This window comes from Phyllobates terribilis, unplaced genomic scaffold (assembly GCF_046119375.1).
Source record: "Phyllobates terribilis strain yellow unplaced genomic scaffold, ASM4611937v1 Scaffold_1__5_contigs__length_1240528914, whole genome shotgun sequence".
NCBI lineage: Eukaryota > Metazoa > Chordata > Amphibia > Anura > Dendrobatidae > Phyllobates > Phyllobates terribilis.
Window position 1 is genome coordinate 1,096,709,571 of NW_027362761.1, and position 15,464 is coordinate 1,096,725,034.

At 47.0% G+C, this 15,464-nt stretch overlaps 1 protein-coding gene across 2 annotated transcripts in view; it reads right to left on the reverse strand.

Annotated features, from left to right (window-relative positions):
• The window catches only part of KLF3 (KLF transcription factor 3), a 69,826-nt gene that overhangs the window by 23,227 nt on the left and 31,135 nt on the right, over nt 1-15,464 (reverse strand). For both annotated transcript variants that reach the window (XM_073646142.1, XM_073646135.1), the window contains exon 2: nt 369-457. In XM_073646142.1, coding sequence (XP_073502243.1) covers nt 369-425 — 57 coding nt within the window. In that variant the 5' untranslated portion in view covers nt 426-457. The remainder of the gene's footprint in view (nt 1-368; nt 458-15,464) is intronic.

The following is a 15,464-nucleotide window of genomic DNA, read 5'->3' on the forward strand; positions in this document are numbered from 1 at the left end:
TTGTAGCCTGTAGTGGAAAAAAGTCTGTTTCAGCAATACAGAGACCCACAATACAATCCAATATCAACAGTGACATAACTTGAGGCTCCGTAACGCAGCACTTTACAGAGGTCAGTGGGTTTGTATAAAAGCTGAAGAAGTAATATATTACGTATACTCTATACGCGCTGCGTAAATAGTATCCCTCGTATCTAAATATTAGGACGCTGAATATTCACGGGATGCATTCTGGACACAAACACTTGTGTAAATACCATGATCTTCACCATTTCAAACAGTGCAGCCGAAATATTTTCACCATTTTTGGAAAGAAAAAAAAAAAAAAAAAAAAAACCCACGAAGCATTTCTCTAAATTTTCTACACTTACCATTGACAAGGGCTCGGTGGCCTCCGGCTTTATGAGAACTGGGTCAAACATTAGCATTATTGCATCAATGCCCCTTTGCGTGGTCTTGTCTGAAATCAAAAGAAGAAATAAAAGTAAATTAATCACAATGATACCGGAATTTTGAAAAACAAATTTCACTACATGTCCTTAGATCATACATGACAAACTCTGGCCTGTGGGCCAAATCTGATTATATTTGGCCCACGACCCCAGAACCACCACTCCTATGTGGGGCCCATTATACTGCATGGAGGACTATGTGGGGACATTATACTGTACGGAGGACTATGTGGGGCCCATTATTCTGTATGGAGGACTATGTGGGGCCATTATACTATATGGAGGACTATGTGGGGCCCATTATTCTGTATGGAGGACTATGTGGGCCCATTATTCTGCATGGAGGACTATGTGGGGCCCATTATACTGCATGGAGGACTATGTGGGGACATTATACTGTACGGAGGACTATGTGGGGCCCATTATTCTGTATGGAGGGCTATGTGGGGTCCATTATTCTGTATGGAGGACTATGTGGGGCCCATTATTCTGTATGGAGGGCTATGTGGGGTCCATTATTCTGTATGGAGGGCTATGTGGGGTCTATTATTCTGTATGGAGGACTATGTGGGGTCCATTATTCTGTATGGAGGACTGTGAGGGGTCCATTATACTGTATTCTGGTTGGCCCATGACTTTGTCCAAGTTTTTCATTTTGGCCCTCTGTGTTTTGAGTTTGACATCCCTGCCTTAGATAGTTCACTGTACAAAAGCTAGGGAGCAAATAAAGCACAATAGGGTGTTATCGATATAAAAGATCACTTTTTTTTTTTTTACAAAGGTTATGCTATCCTGTAGTACACAACAGTTTGAGGCTTAGATACTTAGCTACTGCAGATCCACAGGTCAGCAGAACAGAGAAACACAGATTTCCGCTCTGCTGAATAAGATGAAGGTCCAGGATACAGAGAACTGTATTGATTGTGGTTTTTATTGTCGAAGCGTTTCAAAGTTGACACACTTCCACAGGACATCAATCATCATGTGATTATGTCCTGAGGAAGAAGTGTGTCAACTGCAAAACGCGTCAACAATAAAAACCGCAATCAATACAGTTCTGTGTGTCCTGGACCTTCATCTTTTATCAGCAGCGCGGAAATCCATGTTTTTCTCCACAATACTTAGATAGTTCACACGCTAAGGTGGCACGATTATTATTCCCTTATTGAACAGGCAGAAACGTGGGGACAAAAAAAGTAGCAACACCAACAATAAATGGAACGCCACATATTATTCACTTCACCCATGCCACTGCTGCAAAGTGTGGCTGCTGCTCCATAGGACTCCGCACTGTAAAGAAATAATACGCTGAAGGAATTGAGGACAGAATCAGCTTCTTCAGACTTCAAGAGCCATACCACTTTATGCCACCATCTCACAGAAAATGTGTAAAGTCCCTTAAAGGCGACATTCCCACTATGAGATTTTTTATGCTGAGTATTTTCAAAAAAATGCAAGTAACCTATTTTACTTAATGGGTGCAAAAAATCTGCAACATCAAAAAACTCACCAAAAGCTCATGGTGGGAACGTAGCGCAAGTCAAGTACAACGCTTAATATTTGAAGGCGTTGATAAAACAGAATGCCCAAGTAAGACAGTTTCACCCTGGTTGATACGTATTAATGTGGGATTTTTTTTTTTTTTTTTTTTGTGTGAACTGTTACTATCGAATTGATGAAGGGAAAACAGTGGAAACTGCGTGTTAAAACCATTTATCGAGCAAACGGCTGTATCTTTTGAAATAGTCTTTGCCCATGTGCCAGGAAGTGTCATAGCTAGAGAAGTTGGCAGTTTAAAATATTTCTTTTGTAGAAGTAAGAACATTGGGTTCCCGTTACATTGACATGAATAGTTCTTCATATCACTGCTCACTTCAATACTGAAAACTATGAGCAATCTACAGCTTTTAAGTTCTGTAGACAAGTTCAACCAGGTGGGCAAAGATGGCATAACCCCAAGATGTACATGTAATCTGAAATGATGTATGACCAACCTCTATTTTTTAACTTTTGAAAATGCAGACATTTCCCTGTATGTGATCAAACATACCAGAACACCGCCAATACAGTAAACACATGGTCGCATAGCTTACTTTCCACATAGCAGTGTTAGTAATCCAATGTGTGGCACTGTGATTAGGTTACTTTATAGATAAAGGGCTGTTGAATAGCTCACGCTACTATTTACTTGTGTGACAGCGCTAGTAATGCACTGTACAGTATATAATTTCTGTAGCGCACAGCACTGATATTTGGACACCTGTGTTTGTGTCAGCACCATACAATGGCTACTTAGAAGGCACCTGTCAGTCCATTCATGCTGCTTAAATGGCAGGCAGCATGAATCAGAGCCTCTCTGCACAACTGCAGCCAGGTACTGTATATTATTTCTTGAAATATTCTGGAATTTGAGAAAATATAATTTGAGATCTGGGGACCATAGCCGGAGAGCAGAGTAGTCCAGCTCTGCCTTGGCCGGCTCTTCCCAGCACCGCTTCTGGTCACTGGTCCCATCCTTGTGTGTACATAGGGTGAGACCTGTAGCAGCACTGGGAAGAGCCGGCTGGGAATGGAGCCGGACTAATCAAATCTTCAAAATTTTTCTCTGAAATGCTGGAGTGTGTCAAGTAATGATATACCTGGCTGCAATCATACAGCCAGGTAGCGATTCATGCAGTCTGTGCTTCGGGCAGCAGGAATCTTCTGACAGGTTTATGCTGTAGTATGCACTATACTATTTGGGTGGAGGGGCACCTGTAGAGAGTTTTGCACAGGACATCAATGTAACGTTGTCCCGGAAGGGCGCCAATGTGCTCCTGTATGTGAGTTTTCATGCACTTAGAGATATACTGTATATATATATATACACACACACAGTACAGACCAAAAGTTTGGACACACCTTCTCATTTAAAGATTTTTCTGTATTTAGGACTATGAAAATTGTACATTCACACTGAAGGCATCAAAACTATGAATTAACACATGTGGAATTATATACTTAACAAAAAAGTGTGAAACAACTGAAAATATGTCTTATATTCTAGGTTCTTCAAAGTAGCCACCTTTTGCTTTGATGACTGCTTTGCACACTCTTAGCATTCTCTTGTTGAGCTTCAAGAGGTAGTCACCGGAAATGGTCTTCCAACAATCTTGAAGGAGTTCCCAGAGATGCTTAGCACTTGTTGGCCCTTTTGCCTTCACTCTGCGGTCCAGCTCACCCCAAACCATCTCGATTGGGTTCAGGTCTGGTGACTGTGGAGGCCAGGTCATCTGGCGTAGCACCCCATCACTCTCCTTCTTGGTCAAATAGCCCTTACACAGCCTGGAGGTGTGTTTGGGGTCATTGTCCTGTTGAATAATAAATGATGGTCCAACTAAACGCAAACCGGATGAAATAGCGTGCCGCTGCAAGATGCTGTGGTAGCCATGCCGGTTCAGTATGCCTTCAATTTTGAATAAATCCCCAACAGTGTCACCAGCAAAGCACCCCCACACCATGAATGTACAATTTTCATAGTCATGAAAAAACAGAAAAATCTTTAAATGAGAAGGTGTGTCCAAACTTTTGGTCTGTACTAATATATATATATCATACACACACACACACACACATTTCCTCATTACGGATTACTTGCTCACTGACTTCATCCAAAGGAGCAGATTTTTTTGTTGTCACAATACACCGATCTTGTTTCCGCTTCTGGAAGGACAATCTATAAATGTTATATGAGAATTTAAAGATACATAGTAACTCTACGTGTCTGAAAATAGATGGGGAAATATTGTTCCTGTGGATTTTCTCTGTTAATATTACAGAAAAATAGGTTTTATTATAATGAAAGGTTTCACTCTTGTTACAATTTGACCAGCCAGTAGGTGACATCTTTTTGATGCATCATAAAAGGCTACTGCATAACTAACTGGTGAGATACAAATACTGTATAGACAGATACAAACTTGTTTATTTTTTATTTCACTTAAAAGGATTTTTACTATTTCAGTAAATGGAGGGTGAACTTGCAGAGGACAAGTTGTGTAATCATTTTGAAGTAAAGACTGAGTTAAGAACTGAAATCCAAACATTGTCACAGTGACAAAGAATATTTTTTTTTAACTTATTACAACTATGATACAAATGGCTTCATGTTGCATAAGAAGTTTTTAGTTGTATTGGCCTGTACCACATAATGGACACAAAATGTTTATTTGCTTCTATATCAGTGCAGCAGGGCTCCAAAAGCTAAGTGATTCAATGTAGCCAGTGGCATAGTGTGATAGGGGTGGGCACAATGACATCACTGCATAGCGCCATGTGTGGCACCCACTGAGCACATAGGGGAGAAAGGACTCGGTTGCTCTCATTATTTCAGCATAAACTTTATGTTTATGTAGAGGAGGAACAAAGGTGGCATTGTTACTTTTGGAGAGGACACTTATTAAATTGGCACTTTTGGAGAGGGCACTCATCATTACTACATTGGTATTTTTGGAGAAGGTACTCTTTACTACTTTTTAAGGGGGCATTTTCTAAAGGCACTGATGGAGCAGTATTTGTTTAAAGGGGGCATTTTTTTACTTGGTAAAGCGGCTCTGGGATTGGCAACCTATGCTCGAGATCACTGTATGCAACTATGGTAGGTAACCATAAAAAGTTACAGTAGTACACAGTGGCACAGTTGCACACCGACAAAGGTAACTTTTCTCCAGATTGTTGGAATGAGAGAAGACAAAAAATCCAAAATTTCCTTAATAGAAACTACCTCTATCAGGACCTACGTGTACATTGCCAAACATTACAAAAGATGCCTGACTTGTGGGCAATACCCTGGAATTCTGATTTTATAAGTTCTTTAAGACAAACAGAACCAAACAGTAGAACTCAAGTTGGGAGATAAAATAAACAGAAAAGCTGTTAAAAGGGCAATGATCATGATTTTCCTGTGTAAACCAGGTGACCTTTAGACAGATTTGCATAGAAGCTGCCGCATTCCTGGCACCCAGCGGCCCATGTCATTGCACTGGGAGGGTCCCATTTGTTGTTCCTTTCCATAAATCATTTTACACTCTCCACTTCCCTCGGTGAAGGAAGGCAGGGCTGGCATTTCTATAACAAACTGTTTTTGCTACTGTTGATAACGGGAGATGGTGGTGAAAGGTCAGATGACATCACAGCGGGTTTTGACTCATGGATCTCTGGTTGCCCTTTCATAGACTGATGAATATGGTTGTTATGTTTAGGATCCAGTTGCACAAAATGTGCCTTGAGATATTTCATAGAAATGGAATCTTGGCCAGTAATAACTACAATGGAAAAAAAGTTGGTTTCTTTATGTATCCTATTCATATATAAAACGTGGCTTCCATTACAGATCACCAAGGCATTGTCACTTAGTTTTCTTTGATGGCTGAAAAGACAAATTTGCAGTTCAGGTCTGTAGAAAAGCTGAAAGCCACTACTGTGTTCATATTGGTCACCTGTTGCCATTTTACATATGTTTAGTATTGGTCACATGCTGATACAGGTCGCGCTCTCCTGTTTCGAGTACTGGGACACTGTAATGCACACGCCCGGACTGACTGGCGTGTGCGGGTGTTGTGGTTCCACTGGACCATGGACCGAAGAGTGCCTGGAGGGGCGTGACTAAGTATCTGGCCGATCCGACCAAGGTGGCACGACGGCATACGACGCCAGTGCACCAGGGAGAAACCGGGCAGAGGGACCAGGTGCTACTCCAGGTCAAACTCCGGACACGGGGGTTGACCCACACAGGGGAATACAGGAACAGACTGGTAGGCTGGCACACAGACTGGTGGGTATAGGCAGGCACGACTGGTATGCAGGCAGGCGGGTATGCAGGCAGGGGGGTACAGGCAAGCACAGCTAGAGTGCAGACAGGGAGGCACTAGCAGGTAGGAACACAGGCGGGATAGGACCCAGTACACACTGGGACTCAGGAACAATACAGGCAGAGGGGTACAGGCAAGCACAGCTAGAGTGCAGACAGGGAGGCACTAGCAGGTAGGGACACTGGCGGGATAGGACCCAGTACACATTGGGACTCAGGAACAGAACCACAGATGTGGCGGACAAATACAGCAGAGTGAGGCCGCCCAGAGAGGTGAGCGAGAACAGGGCAGGACAAGGCCGCCTGGAGCGGTGAGCAAGAGTAGAGCAGGACAAGGCTGCCAGGAGCGGTGAACAAAGGATCAGAGCTGAGCGAGACTGCCGGAGCAGTGAGCAAGAGTAAAGCAGGACGAGGCCGCCTGGAGCGGTGAGCAAGAGTGGAGCAAGACTGCCGGAGCAGCGAGCAAAAGGGTCAGAGCGGAGCAAGGCTGCCGGAGCAGCGAGCAAAGGAGTCAGAGCGGTAAGCAAAGGAGTCAGAGCAGACTAGAACCGCCGGAGCGGTAAGCAAAGGAGTCAGAGCAGACTAGAACCGCCGGAGCGGTAAGCAAAGGAGTCAGAGCAGGCTAGAACCGCCGGAGCAGTGAGCAAAGGAGTCAGAGCAGGCTAGAACCGCCGGAGCAGTGAGCAAAGGAGTCAGAGCAGGCAAGGCTGAGTAGGGGGGACAGGGCTCTGTTCACATGGAACAGACAGGAAGGGAAAGGCAGAGCCAGACACCCACAGGGTACTTGCAGTGAAGTAGCGAGTGGACCACAAACTCACAAACGGGAGTACAGAGACAACAGGCAGGAGTTAGGTACGAGTTCAGACTCTGCAGAAAAAGGAAAGGAACGGACATAGAGAAAAGACAGATGAAAGATAGGAGAGAGTACAGACTGGAACTGAGTGTACGGACGAGACCGACACTGCAGCGGGACACAGGAGCGGGTCTGGGAATACAGCCCCCAGAGAGGCAGGACGAACAGGCAAGGAGCGTGTTCAGACAAGATACAGGAGCAGGTCTGGGTAATCGGCCCCCAGAGAGGCGGGACGAACAGGCAAGGAGCGTGTTCAGACAGGACAGACAAGATACAGGAACGGATCTAGGTAATCGGCCCCTAGAAGGCGGGAGGAACAGGCTAGGAGCGTGTTCAGACAGGCCTGGAAATACAGCCTCCAGGAAAGGCAGCAGGCAAGAGTACACAGACAGGACTCAGTTCAGACACGGGAACTGATACCGCAAGGCAGGAGACAAAGACAGGACTCAGCTCAGACACGGGAACTGATACCGCAAGGCAGGAGACATAGACAGGACACAGTTCAGACACGGGAACTGATACCGCAAGGCAGGAGACATAGACAGGACTCAGTTCAGACACGGGAACTGATACCGCAAGACAGGAGACAAAGAACAGGACCTGGCACCTTCAGAGTGCAAGCACACACTGAATGAAACACTATGCTCAGGCAGGGATAGATGGGAGCAGCTGAGCTATATACCAGGTGACAGACAGCAATAGGCTGAGGACGCACAAGGGGTGTGACCCACAGCAGGTACAAAAAGCAGGAAGTGATCGGGCGCCGCCCTTAAGCAGCAGAAACAGACACAAACAGACAGCATGGAGGGAAGCCAGAGAGACATTCTGGACTGGAGATCAAGTGCGCGCTCTTGCACAGTGGGAGATGGACCACCATGCAAGGACACCGCCAGGTATGTTACAGTACCCCCCCCTTACGCCCCCTCTTCTTCAGGCCTGCCAGAATCTTCCACAGGGAATTCGAGGACCAGTCGTTCACTTCAAGGAGATCACTTCCACTGTCCACAGGAAAAACTGATCTCATCTGGTTAGCTAGGATGCTACCTCCTATCCAGCCATCCTCAGCAACAGACGAAACGGGTGGAGTACCAGGAACAGCACACAAGGAAGTCTCTCTCCACATATTTTCAGGTGGCACCCCAGAGGGTACAGGAGACAACTGGAAGTCCTTCACCGGGTTGGAGGGGGACAGAGACTTGGGGGTAATCTCTGCTTCGAGGTACATCTTGTCAAGCTCACAGGAAGAAATAGACGGGTTATCAGGTACATAATGAGGAAAAGTCACTGTCTCTTTGTTATCTGGTGGTACCCCGGAGGATTCAGGAAACAACTGGAGGTCCTCCGCCGGGTCAGAAGAGTGCAGAGGCTCAGAGAAAACATCTGCTTCAGAGTACACTAGGTCGGACTCACTGGACGAAGCAGGCGAGGTATCGGGTACCGAGTATAGGAAAGTCTCTGTCCATTCACCACCAGGTGGCGCCCCGAAGGGTTCTGGAGACAACTGGCGGTCCTCCGCCTGGTCAGAGGGGTGTAGAGACTCACGGGTAACCTCTGCTTCAGAGTACACTAGGTCGGACTCACTGGACGAAGCAAGCGAGGTATCAGATCTAGGATATAGGAAAGTCTCTGTCCATTCACCACCAGGTGGCACCTAGAAGGGTTCTGGAGACAACTGGAGGTCCTCCGCCTGGTCAGAGGGGTGTAGAGACTCACGGGTAACCTCTGCTTCAGAGTACACTAGGTCGGACTCACTGGACGAAGCAAGCGAGGTATCAGATCTAGGATATAGGAAAGTCTCTGTCCATTCACCACCAGGTGGCACCCAGAAGGGTTCTGGAGACAACTGGCGGTCCTCCGCCTGGTCAGAGGGGTGTAGAGACTCACGGGTAACCTCTGCTTCAGAGTACACTAGGTCGGACTCACTGGACGAAGCAAGCGAGGTATCAGATCTAGGATATAGGAAAGTCTCTGTCCATTCACCACCAGGTGGCACCCAGAAGGGTTCTGGAGACAACTGGAGGTCCTCCGCCTGGTCGGAGGGGTGTAGAGACTCGGGAGTAACCACTGCTTCGGAGTACACTAGGTTGGGCTCAGTGGACGAAGCGAGCGAGGTATCAGGTACAGAGAATAGGAGAGTCTCTGTCCTTTCGCTACCAGGTAGCACCCCGAAGGGTTCAGGAGACAACTGGAGGTCCTCCGCCTGGTCGGAGGGGTGTAGAGACTCGGGGGTAACTACCACTTTGGGGTACCCATTGTCAGGCTCACAGGACGAAGCGGACAAAGTATCGAGTACCGGGTGTAGAGAAGTCTCTCTCCATTTGTCATCGAGTGGTATCCCGGAGGATTCAGGAGGCAACAGGGGGTCCTCCACCAGGTAGTAGAGGTGCACAGACTCTGAGGTAACCACAGCTTTGGAGCATCCTTGGACATGCACACCGGTTAAAGTGGGTGAAGCATCTGATGCCGGGTGCAGGAAGTTCTCCTGTGTGGAGTCTGGATGGGCAGAAGTCTCTTCGGGCAGGAGAACTGGTGCACTACCCACGCACATTACCCGTTGGGGCTTCTCCGGGATACAGGGAGATGAAGCTTCAGTAGGGACTTCAAGGTTGGGGTCAGGAGGTCTCAGGGAGGACAGACCCTGGCGTGACGGCTTGCCTCTACGTCTAGCACGTCTGGACTGCCTCTTGAGGTTGGGAGAAGTATTCCGGAAAGCGTAGTCACCCTGTGAGAATTCTGGGTGGGCAGTAGTCTCATTGGGCTGTAGGACTATTGCGCTACCCACACACATTACCCGTCGGGGCTGATCCGGGATATTGGGAAGTGAAGCTTCAGCAGGGGCTTCAGGGTTAGGGTCCTCGAAGACCATACGAAAGGCCACCAGGAAGGCCTGCAGGTCAAGGACGACAGGATCCCATGCTTCCCATAGGGGGGTGACCCATTTCAAGGCATCACCCGCTAGGTAGTCAATCATAAAGGCCACTTTAGCCCAATCGGAAGGAAAATAGAGAGAGTAGGCCTTAAAGTGTAGCATGCATTGCTCCACAAATGCACGACACTGTCTTGGATCCCCATAGTAACGTGGCGGATCCGCAGGAACGAGAGCTGATAGATCCATCTGGACGGTGCGTAATTCGCCTGGAACTCAGCTAAGGAAAAAAAAAAAATTATTTATTTATTTTAATGCATGTATTCGCTGGAAAACTTCTCAGAGAGCGAAGGCCGTGGGGCTCAACGGGAACCATGGCCTGAGCATGCTGTAATGCACACGCCCGGACTGACTGGCGTGTGCGGGTGTTGTGGTTCCACTGGACCATGGACCGAAGAGTGCCTGGAGGGGCGTGACTAAGTATCTGGCCGATCCGGCCAAGGTGGCACGACGGCATACGACGCCAGTGCACCAGGGAGAAACCGGGCAGAGGGACCAGGTGCTACTCCAGGTCAAACTCCGGACACGGGGGTTGACCCACACAGGGGAATACAGGAACAGACTGGTAGGCTGGCACACAGACTGGTGGGTATAGGCAGGCACGACTGGTATGCAGGCAGGCGGGTATGCAGGCAGGGGGGTACAGGCAAGCACAGCTAGAGTGCAGACAGGGAGGCACTAGCAGGTAGGAACACAGGCGGGATAGGACCCAGTACACACTGGGACTCAGGAACAATACAGGCAGAGGGGTACAGGCAAGCACAGCTAGAGTGCAGACAGGGAGGCACTAGCAGGTAGGGACACTGGCGGGATAGGACCCAGTACACATTGGGACTCAGGAACAGAACCACAGATGTGGCGGACAAACACAGCAGAGTGAGGCCGCCCAGAGAGGTGAGCGAGAACAGGGCAGGACAAGGCCGCCTGGAGCGGTGAGCAAGAGTAGAGCAGGACAAGGCTGCCAGGAGCGGTGAACAAAGGATCAGAGCTGAGCGAGACTGCCGGAGCAGTGAGCAAGAGTAAAGCAGGACGAGGCCGCCTGGAGCGGTGAGCAAGAGTGGAGCAAGACTGCCGGAGCAGCGAGCAAAAGGGTCAGAGCGGAGCAAGGCTGCCGGAGCAGCGAGCAAAGGAGTCAGAGCAGGCTAGAACCGCCGGAGCGGTAAGCAAAGAAGTCAGAGCAGGCTAGAACCGCCGGAGCGGTAAGCAAAGGAGTCAGAGCAGACTAGAACCGCCGGAGCGGTAAGCAAAGGAGTCAGAGCAGGCTAGAACCGCCGGAGCAGTGAGCAAAGGAGTCAGAGCAGGCAAGGCTGAGTAGGGGGGACAGGGCTCTGTTCACATGGAACAGACAGGAAGGGAAAGGCAGAGCCAGACACCCACAGGGTACTTGCAGTGAAGTAGCGAGTGGACCACAAACTCACAAACGGGAGTACAGAGACAACAGGCAGGAGTTAGGTACGAGTTCAGACTCTGCAGAAAAAGGAAAGGAACGGACATAGAGAAAAGACAGATGAAAGATAGGAGAGAGTACAGACTGGAACTGAGTGTATGGACGAGACCGACACTGCAGCGGGACACAGGAGCGGGTCTGGGAATACAGCCCCCAGAGAGGCAGGACGAACAGGCAAGGAGCGTGTTCAGACAAGATACAGGAGCAGGTCTGGGTAATCGGCCCCCAGAGAGGCGGGACGAACAGGCAAGGAGCGTGTTCAGACAGGACAGACAAGATACAGGAACGGATCTAGGTAATCGGCCCCTAGAAGGCGGGAGGAACAGGCTAGGAGCGTGTTCAGACAGGCCTGGAAATACAGCCTCCAGGAAAGGCAGCAGGCAAGAGTACACAGACAGGACTCAGTTCAGACACGGGAACTGATACCGCAAGGCAGGAGACAAAGACAGGACTCAGCTCAGACACGGGAACTGATACCGCAAGGCAGGAGACATAGACAGGACACAGTTCAGACACGGGAACTGATACCGCAAGGCAGGAGACATAGACAGGACTCAGTTCAGACACGGGAACTGATACCGCAAGACAGGAGACAAAGAACAGGACCTGGCACCTTCAGAGTGCAAGCACACACTGAATGAAACACTATGCTCAGGCAGGGATAGATGGGAGCAGCTGAGCTATATACCAGGTGACAGACAGCAATAGGCTGAGGACGCACAAGGGGTGTGACCCACAGCAGGTACAAAAAGCAGGAAGTGATCGGGCGCCGCCCTTAAGCAGCAGAAACAGACACAAACAGACAGCATGGAGGGAAGCCAGAGAGACATTCTGGACTGGAGATCAAGTGCGCGCTCTTGCACAGTGGGAGATGGACCACCATGCAAGGACACCGCCAGGTATGTTACAGACACAAGTGCTTTAGTGGTGGCTCTTTCACGATCAGTCCAAGCTGAACCACTTGTGGTCCTGACACAGGACTTATTGTGTCACATGTGACCAGTACTCGGTGTGTAGGGGGCTGGATGACTGGCTTATTTCAATAACTAAGCCAGTCCCCTTTTTTTGGTCACAGCTAATATATTGGCAGAGAAGGGTTATTTATTAACATGGGATAGTCAGCCAGACCCCTTCATATACGGCACCGACGACGTGCCAACACAATGAACTCTCACCCGTTTTGAAAAAACAGAAGTGAAGGACCAGGGGCCGAGTACGAAGTCAATTTTATTTAATGTCTTGGTATCTTTTTTTTTGCTATGACAGTGGACAGAACTAGGGTTCAGGGCTCAAATTTTACGTAACAAAACATACGGTTGTTTCCAATAAAATTCGTTCTTATTATCATTATATTCTTTACATGGAGGTCAATAGGCATCTAAAAGCTGAAGGACGCCACCTTTGAATGATAAAAGTATACTTTACACTGTTTTTAAAACATAGCAGCCTGTGGGCAATGTATACCCAACAGATGCCATCTGTTGGAGGCATCTTTTACTGATAAACTTTATCATGGGAATTGTTATCTCATGTCACTCAACTCGGGATAGGTATAGCCAGGAGAAACACTAAAGTTATTTCTTGAGCAGCACGCAACTTCCCAGTCTCTTTCCCTTCCTGGTTTCTGGCAGGGCGGGCTCTTCTCCCTGAGTGACAGTTCTAGTGAGCAGCAGAGCTGTAGTTTAGTAGAACTATAAAGCTAAGTAAAAGTTCAACTGTAACACATTCAGTCATCAGTGGTTTGTTCTGGAGTCTACACTGTTATCATTATATTTACATATAGAGATAACAGGCCACTTGAACAAATACACAGCTCCAGACAGTGAGAGTTGTGATGCTGGGTGCCAGGGACTGTGATTCTTCAGGATTGATGATAGCAGCTTGTCAGGAGCTGAGAGGGAGTGGAGCAGATAACTGCTTTATATAAATCAATTGTCTGTAGAGAGAGGACTGGATGTTAGGAGTTAACCCCTCTTCTGGAATGTAACTACTGCGCACCATTGGCCAGGATCTAGGCAAGCACTAATGGTCGAGCTTAATGGAAACCAGCTGTACACTATGTAAGATAAAAGCTGTCATTGTAAGAGAATGCTAGAAAAAATAAGTCTGTTGCAAACTTGCTTATTTTTATGCTGTGTAACTAATTAAAGCAATTTAAAAATTTGAGAATATCCCTTTATGGCAGAACATATGGGAATGTATTAGATTATGAGTTCCACGTGACACAGGTACTGATAAGAGTAATTTCATTGTCTGTACAGCTTTGCAGAATGTTGGCACTATATAAAATACATATATACGGTGGTATTTTCTAAATAAGTTGTGCATTATGTCAAGACAGTGAAAGGATATGCCATGAATTGTGTGGATGCCTTGAATGGTGTCCTGACATTTTATAGTATAGCAATTTGCCCATTGGTCTTGTTTTTCAGTTCCCGAGTAGCTCATGTCAGTACCAGGAATTATAATTACACTCCATGTGTATTTATTTTACAGAAACATTAAGAGAAATTTAAGTGAAATGACTTCCTGAATGTTCGTATGTTCTCCTGAACTTATGAAGAAGAATACAGTGCAAACATTATTCAGAAATGGGATATATTGTGGTCTAATCCTATGTACTGTCGTCGCCCACTCACATAAAGGGATATACAGTCCCTGTGAACACGAACAGCTACAGACATGTTCATAAAATCCAATAACACATCTGTGTTTGCCATCAGACATCTCTGCATAGGATATCCGAAATCTCCTTCATTTCATGTAATTTGCTCTCTTCCTCCACCTTACAAGGCGAGCACTTCTGCTGGGGATTGCCAGATGTTGGTGTGTGGGGGGGCTGTGGTGGGATTGTCTGGTTTAGCACACAGACCTTGGAGATCAACAATGAAAAAGGAAAGGGGGGGGGGGTATAAACCAACACAATCCCAGCGCTGACCTTTCCACAGCACTTCCTATGATGTGTTGTAGACATATTGGGCTTTAACCACCTCAGAGTAAAAGAGGCCTGTAAATCATTAGAAAAGCACTGCAGGCACCACGGGTGCTGGAGGGTTTAAGGCTGACTTGGAACTTAGAGTAGCCCCTATGTAAGAAAAGTAAATTAAAATGCATATAAATAGAACATAAAAATAAATACAAAAACGTTCACTATATTATGGACTTCTTTTTTTTATATATAAAGATATTTAAAGGGACTAATTCCTTTGTAAAAATTGTGGGAAATGGAGATTTATTGACACTGCGAGCAGAATAATTTCCATTTGCAGCAGCCTATATTAGCCACTGTGCCATGGCCCCTTCCATCTGTCCATTGTCAGGAATTCTGGAGGTGGATCACCCACTGATCAAGCATGGATGGACCATCCTAAGGTTTGGATTCCCTTTTAAGAAATTATACTTTATATTGTGCAACTTTTTTTTCATGGTAAATTTACGTGATAACGTTAGGACTCTGCTTCGGACCCCTCTACTAACACAGCTTTAATTGCTTGAGAGCAGTGACTACAACACTTGCACACAATAGACCACATAGACTTTACTTCAGCTTCACCAGTTCTCTCGAATGTGCTACCCTAGATAATCATGTTAATTCCCATTGTCCAGGTATAAAAGGGGTTGTCCACTACTGAACAAACCCTTATTAATGGACCCAGGGAGTAAGAAAAATATAGTTTGGTACCTCATACATTGTCCCACGCATCTCCATAGTCAACACTGCGTTCCTTAATGATCTGCGGTATCTGGCAGGGGCATCACATGAATGCTGCAGCCAATCAGCAGCAGCAGGTCAGCCGCAGTGTGCATGGTTTGTCTGAGGAAACACTGATTGGCTGCAGTGCTTACACAACGCCCCTGCCGGATGTTAACACAATCAGACCAGCGATTGACTTAGAGCTGACTAAGGAGGAGTGGAGAAGGTCCAGGTGAAAAGTATAATT